The 14,463-nt window shown below is 42.2% G+C and overlaps 1 protein-coding gene across 11 annotated transcripts in view; it reads right to left on the bottom strand.

Annotated features, from left to right (window-relative positions):
* Positions 1–14,463, bottom strand: part of DLG2 (discs large MAGUK scaffold protein 2) — a 1,750,933-nt gene that overhangs the window by 19,639 nt on the left and 1,716,831 nt on the right. For 6 of the 11 annotated variants that reach the window (XM_073569195.1, XM_073569199.1, XM_073569198.1 and 3 more), the window contains one exon: positions 7,588–7,687. In XM_073569195.1, coding sequence (XP_073425296.1) covers positions 7,588–7,687 — 100 coding nt within the window. Of the gene's footprint in view, positions 1–6,089; positions 6,136–7,587; positions 7,688–10,632; positions 10,997–14,463 lie in introns of those variants that run through there. The other 5 variants (XM_073569196.1, XM_073569204.1, XM_073569205.1 and 2 more) reach the window with 3 other exon arrangements.

The raw sequence follows: 14,463 nt of genomic DNA on the forward strand, positions 1-14,463 counted from the left end.
ATGCCACTGCTCTGGTTGGGCTTTGGATTGTGCAGCATGTAAACACAGGGGAGATCTTTGCTGTTACAACTTACTTCATACTGGATAAGAAGCAATGTGCGATGGATTCCTGTGTATTATGGAGCAGCAGGAGGAGGTTAGAAACAGCAAGTAAGGTAAATCTCGTGGCAGACTTTTCCTTGGTTCTGTTATGCTTGTTTTTTTGTTTGTTTTTTTTTACAGTGGGAGACTCAGAGTTACCTTCTCCAAGCAGCTACATCTTCCTTTTCAAGACAAATCCTTTACAACTTTCACAGATCATACTGAATGCTACCGGAAAGGCAATCGCCGATTCTCAAGGGAGTCCCCAGAACCACTTTGAACCTACCGAGAATAAGCATTTCCAGAAGGTTTCCTGGGCTTGCCATTGAGATACTCAGTCATTAAATGGCGCCACTGTGCAGAATTACACTTTTTAGAGGGCATGGGAATGATCTCAAAAAAATACTGTAGCCACAAGTGATAATTTCTGCTGACCAAACTTTCTGACAACTCCAATACCAGACACTGTCCATTAAAAAGAGTGGTGGCTCTCATGCAACCCCTTTAAAATTATTATTACATAATCACTCATATACTGTAAAATTATTATGTTCTACATTTCTTCTCTGATTCACAGATAATACCAAAAATTAAGCCTCTACTTTGCCAATGGCAACCTCCTCTAAATGTCTAATCTCTCTAGCGACGTCCTCACAATCTCGGACACAAGTTTTCTCTTGTACTTCCCCTTTCTTCTGGAACACTTTACCACAATTCACATGACATCCTCCAATCCTCTATGATTCCATGAAAACCTCTTCCAAAGGGAATATAACCTTGCCAGAAGTATCTTTCCAACGGATGTTGAATGACCACCTTCACTGGACATATCTAGAGGTGCTCACTCTGAGTGCTCGCACACTGTCTTTATTCTTTAAGGTGCCCATAGACCTTAGATAGCTGTCAGTCAAGTGCTAGTTTGGCCAACAGCTACTGTATTTATCTTGACTTCCCAATAGTTCCCAAATTCTTGGATGTTCTCTAAAGGGAAGGTGGAGAAAGCCGCTACTAGGCACCACTAGTAGTGGCATATCTAGTGGGAAAGCCAATGGATTGGGCATTTCTGTTCTAAATCTCTCCTTCTGCAGAGTCAGGGGACACTGTTATGAATGAACTAGCAGTAGCCGTGGAACGTTCCTACGATGCCCTAGACGCTTCGTCACAGCCGGAAAACTAACTAAGCCTAAAGACAGAAAGGTGAAATCTAAACTGCCCCGGAGCAGATCCCCAAAGGAATAGACTGCCCCCAAACATATATTGTCGGAGAGACAAGATGAGACACAAACACAGGCAGAGAACAGACTGAGCAAACGGTGGGGCCCAAGCTGTCTAGACAGGACAGGACAGAAAAGATACTGTCTGCAATCACGCACAAAACCCTAAAAGAGTCCAACACTTCTGATATACAAAAAACACTGAGGCCTCACCTCTCCCCTACTATATCAGCATTCTGGTATGAATTGGTAGCAGAGCAAAAGAGACTAATATAACAGGGGACTGAACAAACTGACACAAGCTGAAACACATGAAGCGGGGCCCAGTGCTGCCCCCAGCGGGGAGCACGCTGAACCCTCACAACAAAGCAGAAAAAGGCACAACCAGATCAAATGCAAAGGGTTAGCAAAAGAATCACTTAACTGAACCATGCAGATCAGGCAAGGAACAAAAGAACTCCAAATGCACAAGGAGGAAAATCACCAGCAACCTTCAAGAGCAGCCAGCTCCATTATATGTTCCCAGCCAGTAATCCCAGGTTCCCAATTGTCATTGTCAGGTGGAGAACTTCCATCAACCTGGCCAGCTCCACTACTCTCAGTAACCATCAGAGGGAGCTTCGGCTCAGAAATCCGAGCAAAGGAGTTCACAACAGGGCACCATTCAAATTAAATGGGCGGCCGGTCGTGCTGACTTAAACTAATAGAGTTTGTATAGGCAGGACTCCTACCTAATATACATATGTTTCATATGTCTGTATCCTTATTTCTTATGATGTGTTACATAGCGTGATACAGGGGCTGAGAGTGCTACAAGAATAGAATTAATTTAGGGACGATGACATTGTATTTAAGGTTAGGAGCAGTTCTTTAGTAGGGGATGAGGGAAAGTGAAGCCGTTGTATTTGGCAGATCTGGTGCGGTGAAATGATAATGCTCCGGTGAAATGATAATGCTCCGGACACCTGCTATTTCCTATCAGCGCCTGCTGTCAGGAGAGTTGACTTTTTTTGGAGAAAATCTAATGCTCAGCTGTTTATGCCTGCTTTCTGCAATAAACACACTTTTATTTTGCTACTTTGTCTTTTTTTTAATGTTGTTGTGACATCAATTCGGTTGGGCTGTGAACCATAGGAGGTTAGAAGAGAAGTTGTGAAATTGTCCAGAGAAATAGTTTTTCTAGCTGGGCATGAAAATGCTGCTCACTGCTAGCAATTTAAGGGCAACTCCATGCATCACTGATATCATGAGAGATAAAGTAACCAGGGGAATAACGATCGGGGTCCCATAGTGTGCAATCACAACATGGCCCGTGTAGGAGAGGGTCCTGCAACCACCAGCGCCTAAATCAGCTGGCTGTGTGCCAATAACGCCCATTCAGCTGAAATGTGCTGTGGCGCAGAGACCTACCGATTCCGTGCGCTGCAAAAAATGCCGCCGGCAAATCAGAGGCCAGCAGATGACGTTGCTGAGCGTGTCATGAGCATGGCAGTGTCATCATGCACCGTGGTGGGCAAGCCAAAGTCAGCTGCCGGCTATAGATGATGACCCCGTAAGTCGTGGGAGCGAAGGGAGCTAAGAAAAATTGTTTATTTTTTTAAATGTGTTGGAATGGAACAGTGAACATTACTGAATAGTGCTCAGGATGGGGGACATTACACCAGGAAGGAGCCCAGGATGGTGGACATTACACCAGGAAGGAGCCCAAGATGGTGGACATTACACCAGGAAGGAGCCCAGGAGGCGGGACATTATTACTGAAATGGACCAGAATGGAAGACATTATTAGGGCCAGGATGGGGGACATTATTATAGGAAGGGGACAGGGTGGGGTATATTATTATAGGAAGGGGCCAGGATGGAGTACATTATTATAGGAAGGGGCCAGGATGGGGGACATTATTATAGGAAGGGGCCAGGATGGGGGACATTATTATAGGAAGGGCCCAGGATGGGGGACATTATTATAGGAAGGGCCCAGGATGGAGGACATTACAGGAAGGGGCCAGGATGGGGACATTATTATAGGAAGGGGCCAGGATGGGGACATTATTATAGTAAAGGGCTAGGATGGGGGACATAAAACCAGGAACAGGCTTAAGATGGGGTCATTATACCAGGAGTAGGCTTAGGATGAGGGACATTGTACCAGGAAGGGGCTCGGGATGGGGGACTTTATTACATGAATGTGCCAGGATGGAGGATGTCATAAATGGGGGGGGGGGTGAACACATATATCTTTATAGCATCTATAATGCTACAAGGGCCCATACATCTGATCAATATGCAGGTTAGGGTCCGGGTCGAAATTCTACACCGAGGCAAATCAGACTCTAGTTACACCACTGAAAGTAACCATTGCATGTTGTAGGGTAAAGGTACAATTTCAGATTTCATTTCCTCTTTAAAGGATATGCTCACATATACAAACATTTTTTGCTGTAATGAATCCAAAAATGGAAACAAGAATGTTTGCATATCGTTTTGACTAGAAATAACAACAGTCATATTGAGTTTATAGCTCCAATGAAGATCTATGTGTCTTCATAGCTACAGTCCAAAAATAAACCCTTTGTGTAATCTGACCCTGCAGTCAGGGGTGTGTAATCTGACCCTGCAGTCAGGTAGGTGTAATCTGACCCTGCAGTCAGGGGTGTGTAATCTGACCCTTCAGTCAGGGGTGTGTAATCTGACCCTTCAGTCAGGTATGTGTAATCTGACCCTGCAGTCAGGCATGTGTAATCTGACCCTGCAGTCAGGTATGTGTAATCTGACCCTGCAGTCAGGTATGTGTAATCTGACCCTGCAGTCAGGTATGTGTAATCTGACCCTGCAGTCAGGTGTAATCCAGTTCCATCTGCATTTGTCCTCTTTCTATAGATAAGAAGTGAAGTATCAGACTACACAGGGTTTATTTGTAGTCTGTAACCATGGGCACACATAGGTCTGCACAGGAACTAGATTTTTAACAGCAAACTTTTATAATGGGAGGGGACCGTGGGGCTGTTATCTGTAAGGTCGAGCACCATCCTCTGTGTAAAGGAGTTTCTGCCAAACTACAGGCAGTGGAGTGCAACATTGTTTGCTTTACTTCTAGGTTGCTCCTGAGGTTCTGTCCTTGGATTTCCATCTTCTGGATAGTCACCTAGTTTGCCACTCCCTAAAATAAGTCGTAATTAAAGGGTACGTTTGACAGATGTTTGGATGATGCTATTCCTATCTAGACTGTGAATGGCTTTAAGGGATTATTCCCATCTTCACAGATAGATATTGTTGGATGGTTCTTGTAAAAACAAGCACTTTTGCAATTTACTGCTTCTTAAAATTCGCAGCTGTTCTTGAGATATTAACACTTTTCTTTTGTTTACTACTCGTTGCCTAGGAGACCGACCACCGCTGCTATCTATCTTGTAAACACTGAACTGAAGCTGGTCAGGATTAAGAGGTAATATCACCCTCTAGCGATCCTGGCCAGTTTTAAGACAGTGAAGCTCAATTGAAAAGAGCTTGTAAGCATTGCACATGTCCTGTTGTCGGTGGTCGGTTTCTAAGGCAACGAGCTGTAAACAAAACAGATAATATCTCAAGAACGGCAAAAAATTTTAATAAGCAGTAAATTGCAAAGCTGCTTATATTTACAAGCTCAATCTATGAAGATGGTGAATAACCCTTTAAGTGGATGCCCCATCTGGACATATTCTATACACCATGAATACATATGGATGTCACAGAAGGTCTCCAATCTCCATTAACCGTCGGAGAGGAACATTTCTCGGCAATTCTTGTTGTATAGTATATCAGATTTATTTCTGTAAATAAAAAGAACAGAAATGTTAAGTTTTTGAAAAAAAAGTTTTTAGTATGGATGCCCCACATAACATTCAGTAGTTGAACTTCTGCTTCGCTTTACTTCTTCTTTTGGGCCATCTTCTCCATTGAGGTAGAACGGAGGTTCATGTTTATTTCAATGGGGAGAGGGGAACTTACAGGAACAAAGGATAGGTCCCTTCTAACTCTACGATTATATATGATAGGGCATGTTAAAATCCAACTCATCAGATCCTTCTTTTTTTTGTTGATATCTGCCTTAGAAGACTGTTGATCACCTATTGGCTAATCTCCTGGTAAGCCCACCCATGAGGAGACAATCAAAACTAAAAGCCTGAAGTAACCCACTTGGAACGCCCTGGAGGATCCAGGAAGAAAAGGGATATCTCGGCAAAGATCCTGGGCTCGCCTGGAAATTAGCATACCCTGAAGGTTTCTTGGACATATCGGCAGGATGCTTAGCTCTTTAGATTGAGTATCTAGATGCATATTTAAAGGAGCAGGAATCAGGTGCGACAGTAAAAAAAAAAAAAAAGACAGTGGCTATTTGGGAGAATTCTGTAGGCACAATCTTGAATAACCCCATGGGACTTTTGAAAAGGTTGCTTTCACATAAATAAAGGATTTTTTTTTTAAACATCGGTCTCCATCGTCCTTATAAAAAACATAGTTACAATGAACCAACAGGCGGCATCGGAAGACAAGCAAGTTCTATAGACAGTATGGCGTGCTATCATAAGTTCATGCATTGACAGCGTAGATAGTTTCGGCATTCAATAGTGGGTGACAAATTAAAAAAAAAAAATCCCGTCTGTGCATGCTGGGAGGCGGGGGCGGGACACTTTGGGAAACAACAAAGGAAATGGACAAAAATCTGAAAAAAAAATTAAAAAATTAAGAAATGGGAAGGATGGGGGGGGAGGGGACAAGATTTACATGTTGTAGTGACCATTCCTGGGAACTTACTCAGAGCCTTTGTTCCATAATCGTCGTCACCTAATCCGAGGCTGTCCTGCCCAGCAGTACCCAGAGAGTGAGCAATGAGAGAGGAAGAGGAGGCGCAGAAGAGGAAGGAAGAAGTCAGTGGAGTTGAAATGAATACTACCATGACAGACCGTGCAGAATAACAACCTGGATCCACGCATCCTCCACTTTAAGAATTGAGCGTGGTGACATTATTATTATTTTTTTTTTTAAGTGATTACAAGCCGTTTTTTGGGGGGAGTTAGAAGGAGAGAGACCTTGAAGAAGGACATGTTGATAGCGTGATAATGACCTAAGGACTCAAAAACTGGATGTGGTGTCCGGCCTAGAGACCAAAGTTTTATGATGGGTTCGACAGACCCCCAACATAACTTATGACAATGGTAAACTGTAGTCAAATTCTGTAACTTTGAATAATACCGTAATTTTCCCCCCAAAAATTACCGTCATACAGTAAAAACATAACAGGAAGTTTTGAAGGGGTTGCAAGTGATTAGGGCCAATTAACGGTTTGGAAAAATGACTCCACTTTGTCAGTATCTATACGGAACACGTTCTTTCCCCCTTTTAATCACATCATGATCTCTATTTTTGCAACTGTTCACACAGCACAAATCAAATCATCCCACAGAAAAATGTCCGATCCCGTTGATTTAGTCGAATCCTAGAGGCCTCAAAAACATTCCCAGCTAATCAGCGCCAAAGGCATCGGGCTATGTTGTATTATACATCATTGTCGGCCAATACCGCTATCTCCCCACACACGTGCACGCTCGGCCTGGCTGAACATCCATGTGTCCGGAATCTGTAAAAGGGGAGGAGGACGCTGGCAGACTTCTCTGACAAAAATAAGAGAATCAGACATGGTAAAAGCCAACAGTCTGACTCTTTTTTAACCCTAAAACTTATTTTAGGGATTGGGGGTGAAAATCACCCCCATACACACTAGTTTGGCCAAAATTGGCATGATGGGCTGATATTGGTTCAATGTGTATGGTGAACTTAACTCTGCCCATAATTACACTGAATATAGGGGTTTACATGAAATTCTGGACTAATTTGGGCAAAGATCGTTGAAGACCAAGTGGTACCAAGAAGAGACCTCTACTACTATTTACTATATGGAAAAAAAAGCAGACGGTCTTTCTTCCAAGGTCAGTCATCCGTCAAGGAGAAGCAGCCAAGGGTCTACCAAGGAAATGATGTTCACCGCGCCTTGCATCTCAGCAACGTTCGCGAGTGTTTGGACCACCCAACCAACGGCTGCTCCCACTCCGGAGGGTGGCTAAGGATTGAATTTAGGGTAACAGGCGAAGGATCCAGGGTGCATTCACGCAGAGGTCACAGTAGCAATGCCTCTCCTGCCTATCGGACCTGTCTGCCTGGATGTGTGACGGGGTGAGAGGGAGGGATCGGGTCATGCGTGTCACCCGGTACTTTTGTGCCACACGTGACATCCGTCTCCGAGGCGTCTACTTACGGTCGGGATCACTTGTTTCTTGCTCACTCTGCTCCTTGTTCTTGTAGAATGGGAACTTTCGTGAAAAGATGAGGTTCTTTTTACGCCTGTCATTGAATGACTGTGAAGGAGAGAAGGCATGGGGGCAAAAACAGGGGCGTCTAATTCTTGTCACACTCATGCTGACAAAACTAGTGTGTAAATGTGGATACAACGACAGTGACCAAAGTTTCTTCCCGGAATCAAAAATATTGAGAAGTAGAAACATTCCTTTTTTTTCTTTTTTAAATTTTATTTTTTTTTACATTTTATTTTCCTTGTAAGCTCAGTTATGGGTTACTACACGGTGACATGGAGGCCGGCTTGTTTTTCCGTAACTGTATCTAGCCGTCCGTGAAATAAAATTCCTCTAACGGCCCTGAAATCCCCCAAATAAAGCAAATGTCAAAATGCTGCGTTTTTGTTGTGGGTTTTTTTCCCGCACAAGAGTAAAAAATCTCGCAAAGTAAATGAGATTTCCGAAAGTACAGAACCCATTTTCGGTATTCATTTTGCAAGACTGGAGACAGAGGGATTTGATGAATGGCAGCTATAGACTTCCCAAACAGATGAACTAGCGATAGACAGTATTTCTAAAGAATAAGGTCACATGACGGATAGCGGGAGCTCCGCGCCACTGACCGCCGAGGCTGGCTCCCGTGTGAAATGCTTCTCCTCAGTCTTTAGATGCTTATTTTCCTTTTGCTTTTCTTGTTACTTTGCTCCCAGAAACGCCGTCTGCCTGACATGTACTTATTATATCCTCTTCATGTGTGAGATCTACTAGTTTTAGATACTAATTTATTTTGCGGTAATGCAAAGAGATCCACGGCCGAATGTTCACACCCCGGTGACTCCTCGAGTCAGCGCACAATTCTCTTCTGCATCATTGCTACAAGGTCCTGGCCCCTTACAGGTCATAGGATACAAATATATATCAGTATCCAAAAGAAGTATTTATCTATCATCTACAGTTGTGCTCAAAAGTTTACAGACCCCGGCAGAATTTTTGCTTTCTTGGCCTTTTTTCAGAGAATACGAATGATAACACCAAACTTTTTTCTCCACTCATGGTTAGTGGTTGGGTGAAGCCATTTACTGTCAAACTACTGTGTTTTCTCTTTTTAAATCATAATGACAACCCAAAACATCCAAATGGCCCTGATCATAAGTTCACACACCCTGGTGATTATGGCCTGATAACATTCACAGAAGTTGACACCAATGGGTTTGACTGGCAACTAAAGGTAACATCCTCACCTGTGACAACTGCCAGGAAAATTGTTTGGGATGCAAAGAAAAACCCACAAATAACATCAGCTGAAATACAGGACTCTCTGAAAACTAGCGGTGTGGCTAATTTAAGATTCACAAAAAGGAGGGACTTGAAGAAAAATGGGATGCATGGTCGAGTTGCCAGAAGAAAGCCATTACTGTGCAAATGCCACAAAGAATCTCGCCTACAATACGCAAAACAGCAGAGACAAGCCTCAAAACTTCTGGAACAAGGTAATTTGGAGTGAGGAGGCCAAAATTGAACTTCTTGGCCACAACCATAAACGTTACATTTACAGAATGGTCAACAAGGCCTATGATGAAAGGAACACCATTCCTACTGTAAAGCATGGAGGTGGATCGCTGATGTTTTGGGGATGTGCAAGCTACAAAGGCACAGGAAACTTGGTCAAAGTTGAAAGAAAGATGAATGCAGCATGTAATCAGCAAATACTGGAGGCAAATCATCAGCCCGGAAGCTGCACATGGGATGTACTTTGACGTTCCAACATGCCAACAATCAAAAACAAAACACAAGGCCAAGTCAACCAGTTATTGGCTACAGCAGAACAAAGTGAAGGTTCTGGAATGGCCATTTCAGTCTCCTGACCTCAATATCATTGAGCCACTCTGGGGAGATCTCAAGCATGCAGTTCATGCTAGACAGCCCAGGAATTTACAGGAACTGGAGGCTTTTTGCCATGAAGAGTGGGCAGCTTTACCATCTGAGAAAATAAAGAACATCATCCACAACTACCACAAAAGACTTCAAGCTGTCATTGTTGTTAGAGGGGGCAATACACGGTATTAACAAATGGGGTACGTGAACTTTTGATCAGGGTCATTTGGATGTTTTGGGTTGTCATTATGATTCAAAAAGAGAAAACACAGTAGTTTGACAATAAATGGCTTCACCCAACCACTAACCATGAGTGGAGAAAAAGTTTTGGTGTTATCATTCATATTCTCTGAAAAAAGGCCAAGAAAGAAAAAAAATAATTTGTAAATATTATTAATGTTAGTTTTAAAGAAACCTGTCCCCAAATAATAATGACTAACAGGAAATGACGTGTCTCTTACATTGTTAGAACACTGTCCGGTGCGTTCTGTTCGCTTTATCTAATATGTTCACATTTCTGACGTTTCAGCGCTACATAACACGATGACATTCCAGTTTTCGCTTTATTGACTTTGTCACTGAAGTTTTGTACCACTTTTACATTTCAAGCATATCTGAACTTTAAAAATAAAATAAAACAACTTAAGAATGTAAAGATAAAACATAAACAAATATATGGTGGCTGATTAACCCGTTCACCTCTGAAGAGTATTTATTGAATGAAAAGCAATGGATGATTTCCCATTCTCTAAACATAATCTCTATTTGTTACCAGGGTCTCCTGACAATAAACTCCATTGCTGTGAACCTGTCATTAAGTGCTCTGTCTCCCTGCAGCTCCCCCAGAGGAGAAATTAGGTATTACACTATAGCTATTTATCGTAATAGGTTATGCAGGACTTTTAAGTCTTTCAGAGCAAGAGACAAAGATGTCAGGATCTTAATCCAAGGACCTCACCCCTCTATTAAATCCTAATTTAATAATATAGCGTATGAAAACGTCTTTACTAAAATGGACAACTCCTTTAACTCTATTCCCTCTGTCTTTTACTGTCAGTCTAAAGAACGAAGCAAGGCGAGTGACATCAGACCAACCGAGGGTTATATTCTATAACTATGGAAGCCCACAAGTCTGCATAAGAGCTGCATACCCAAAATGGCACATTTGAAAATTGCCTCGTTTTTTTGATTTGAGAGGCATTAAAAAACAATTGGGTAAGTATTCTCTAAAGTAAATACCCATTTTGAAAGTTTAAGGTTATGGACCCCTATGGATCAGAGGTGAAGGGGTTAAACTAAATGGAGATTCAGCCGCAATGTAAAGGATGTCATGCCTGAGAAAATACTAGATCAGTAAAAAAAAAAAATATAAAACCCATGCAGATGCAAAGCCTAAAGAATAGAGAATGGATGAGAACCAGAGAAAGACCCAAAATGGCGGCGGATATGGGGCAATATGCGGTATATGAGACGCCATGACTATAGCCATGCACGCAACTGAAAATGGGACGAGAAGATGGATGGCCAATGGACTGGGTTATATGTCTTCTCACAGTGGGAAATGTAATGCATCAATAATTCCTAATTATAACACTTTTATCTGTTCTGGAAACCCAATGTGTCATCATTGTCCGAGAGTTTACGTAAAAATCATCATAAAATCAATAGTATAGTTAAAAAAAAAAACCTTATAACATACATTGTATTAAAGTGAACCTGTCATCACCACTATACAAGAACAACATTACATATAAAGCAAGATGGAAATATATTTTTAATTTTAGTCCAATTTTGATATTTTTTTACCCTTTAAATAATTATTTCATTAAATAAACACTTAATGGGGTCACTGACCATCCACAAAACTTTCCCCATGTCATATATTTCACTTAGTGGGGGTTCTGGGTGGTAAGAACCACGCCAATTGCATGTACAAACCAAGTGGCTAAACAATGTGTCTCTTTTCCACAAAAGGGATATCGCTACATGGGCTACAGATTGTCTAAGAGGCAGTAAAAACACTTTATTTGGCCCCGCCCCTGAGGAGCTGAACAAGCCAATCAGAAGCACAAAGTTCTAAAGATGATTCTACCCATTTTTCCAGTGATCGCCGAACTAATAGCGCTTTGACTTAATACTTATGACATGTGAGAAACTTCTTTAAATGACAGTGACTCATTATTGGAACGGAATAGTTTTTTTTTAATGCATGATTATAATACCACAACGTAATATGAAAAACAGAAAAAAAAACAATTGCAATGAAATTTTTAGGCTCCTCATTTAACAATCTAAAAGCTAAATTTTTTATTATTCTTTTTCTATTTTATGTATTAGTTTTCCTACAAGTTCTTTTTTTGACCAGCAAATTGGATCTTAAAAGAGGCTTAAAATATCGTCCTCCTGCTAGAAAACACCTCCTTTCTAGAAAACACCAGCGATTGTCTAAATGCTGTGTCTAACATCATATCCTCACTATATTTGAAACTGAACCTGTCAAAGACTGAACTCCTTGTGCTTCCTCCCACTACTAATGTACCTATACCCGACATTGCCATTTCTGTGTGTGGCTCCACTATTACTCCCCAGCAACATGCCTGCTGTCTTGGGGTCATACTTGACTCCGAGCTTTCCTTTGTCCCCCACATATGATCACTGGCTCGCTCTTGTTATCTGCACCTCAAAAACATTTCTAGAATTCGACTTTTTCTTACTTTTGACTCCACAAAAACTCTTACTGTTTCTCTTATTCTTTCTCATCTCGACTATTGTAACTCTCTTCTAATCGGTCTCCCTCTTACCAAACTCTCCCCTCTCCAATCTGTCTTGAATGCTGCAGCCAGGATCATATTCCTCACCAATCGTTACACCGATGCCTCTACCTTGTGCCAGTCATTACACTGGCTACCCATCCACTCCGGAATCCAGTACAAACTTATTACCCTCACCCACAAAGCTCTTCATGGCTCAGCACCACTCTACATCTCCTCCCTTGTTTCAGTATACCACCCTACCCGCGCCCTCCGTTCTGCTGATGACCTGAGGTTAGTATCCTCAATAGTCAGAACCTCCCACTCCCGTCTCCAAGACTTTACACGTGCTGCGCCAATTCTCTGGAATGCACTTCCCAGGTCAATACGATTAGTCCCCAATCCACACAATTTTAAGCATGCCCTGAAAACGCATTTATTCAGACTGGCCTATCGCCTCAACACATGAACCTAATCTATCCCTGTGTGGCACAGTCAAAAGTTTTACCATAACCAGGTTCCCCGCATCATGTTCCCACATGCTTTATGCATCCATTAGCCCTCTGCGTCTGTACTGTTACACACTTAACATTATGGCTGGTCCATACAATCAGGGCAACTGTTACCACCCACCTTTCGTGTCTACCTCTTTCCTCATAGACTGTAAGCTTGCGAGCAGGGCCCTCATTCCTCTTGGCATCTGTTATGATCTATGTGATTATTGTGATGCTGTAATGTCTATTGTCTGTACAAGTCTCCTCTGAAATGTAAAGTGCTGCGGAATATGTCGGCGCTATAGAAATAAAATTTATTATTATTATTATTATCTGGTAGCCTTGGGACGATCACTGTTAGAACGGAACGAGGTTAACAAAATGTCTCACAATTTGGAATAAATATAAATGTAAATTAAGAATTTATTTTTTAAAATACAGTTGTTATAGTCCTAGAGATGGTCAGAGGGGTCTACGGTGCATGATGGCTCCTTGACCCATGATGTTGTAGGCACCAGATCCAGCAATGATATCTTAGTAACATACTAACATAGTTATTAAGGTTGAAGGAAGACTTTAATTCCATCTAGTTCAACCCAATCTTGTTGTGATGGACATTTCCTTGACCGGTTGACTCTCCCAGACTCTCATATAAGCATAAAGGAAAACAGGCAGGGATGGGGGGGGGCATAGTAAAGATCAAAACTGGGTCTTATATTATGATGAGAGATTCTGCCACCTAGACGGACCTTATGGCCATTCCTCTTTCAATGACCTTTGAGCCAATTCCCAACTGCTTTGCTTGCTATTATAGTTTCTATTAAGTAGGAAGTCCTAAATAAGGTGGGCAGACCCAACTATGGTGACTACATGCTAGCCATAATTACCCAGCCAAACAGAGGAAGAGATATAAACACTAAGAGGCACCGGAAGAGAAATAGACACATTTAAGTGGCACAGGAAGAGAGAGACACGTTCAAGTGGCACAGGAAGAGAGAGAGACATTTAAGTGGCACAGGAAGAGAGAGAGACATTTAAGTGGCACAGGAAGAGAGAGAGACATTTAAGTGGCACAGGAAGAGAGACACATTCAAGTGGCACAGGAAGAGAGAGAAACACACATTTAGGTGGCACAGGAAGAGAGAGACACGTTCAAGTGGCACAGGAAGAGAGAGAGACATTTATATGGCACAGGAAGAGAGAGACATTTAAGTGGCACAGGAAGAGAGAGAGACATTTAAGTGGCACAGGAAGAGAGAGACACATTTAAGTGGCACAGGAAGAGAGAGAAACACACATTTAGGTGGCACAGGAAGAGAGAGACACGTTCAAGTGGCACAGGAAGAGAAAGAAACACACATTTAGGTGGCACAGGGAGAGAGAGACATTTAAATGGCAGAGGAAGAGAGAGAGACATTTAAATGGCACAGGAAGAGAGAGAGACATTTAAGTGGCACAGGAAGAGAGAGAGACATTTAAGTGGCACAGGAAGAGAGAGAAACACACATTTAGGTGGCACAGGAAGAGAGACACATTCAAGTGGCACAGGAAGAGAGAGAGACATTTAAATGGCACAGGAAGAGAGAGAGACATTTAAATGGCACAGAAAGAGAGACACATTCAAGTGGCACAGGAAGAGAAAGAAACACACATTTAGGTGGCACAGGAAGAGAGACATTTAAATGGCACAGGAAGAGAGACATTTAAGTGGCACAGGAAG

Source organism: Dendrobates tinctorius, unplaced genomic scaffold (assembly GCF_039654945.1).
Source record: "Dendrobates tinctorius isolate UK_male_01 unplaced genomic scaffold, ASM3965494v1 ptg000023l, whole genome shotgun sequence".
NCBI lineage: Eukaryota > Metazoa > Chordata > Amphibia > Anura > Dendrobatidae > Dendrobates > Dendrobates tinctorius.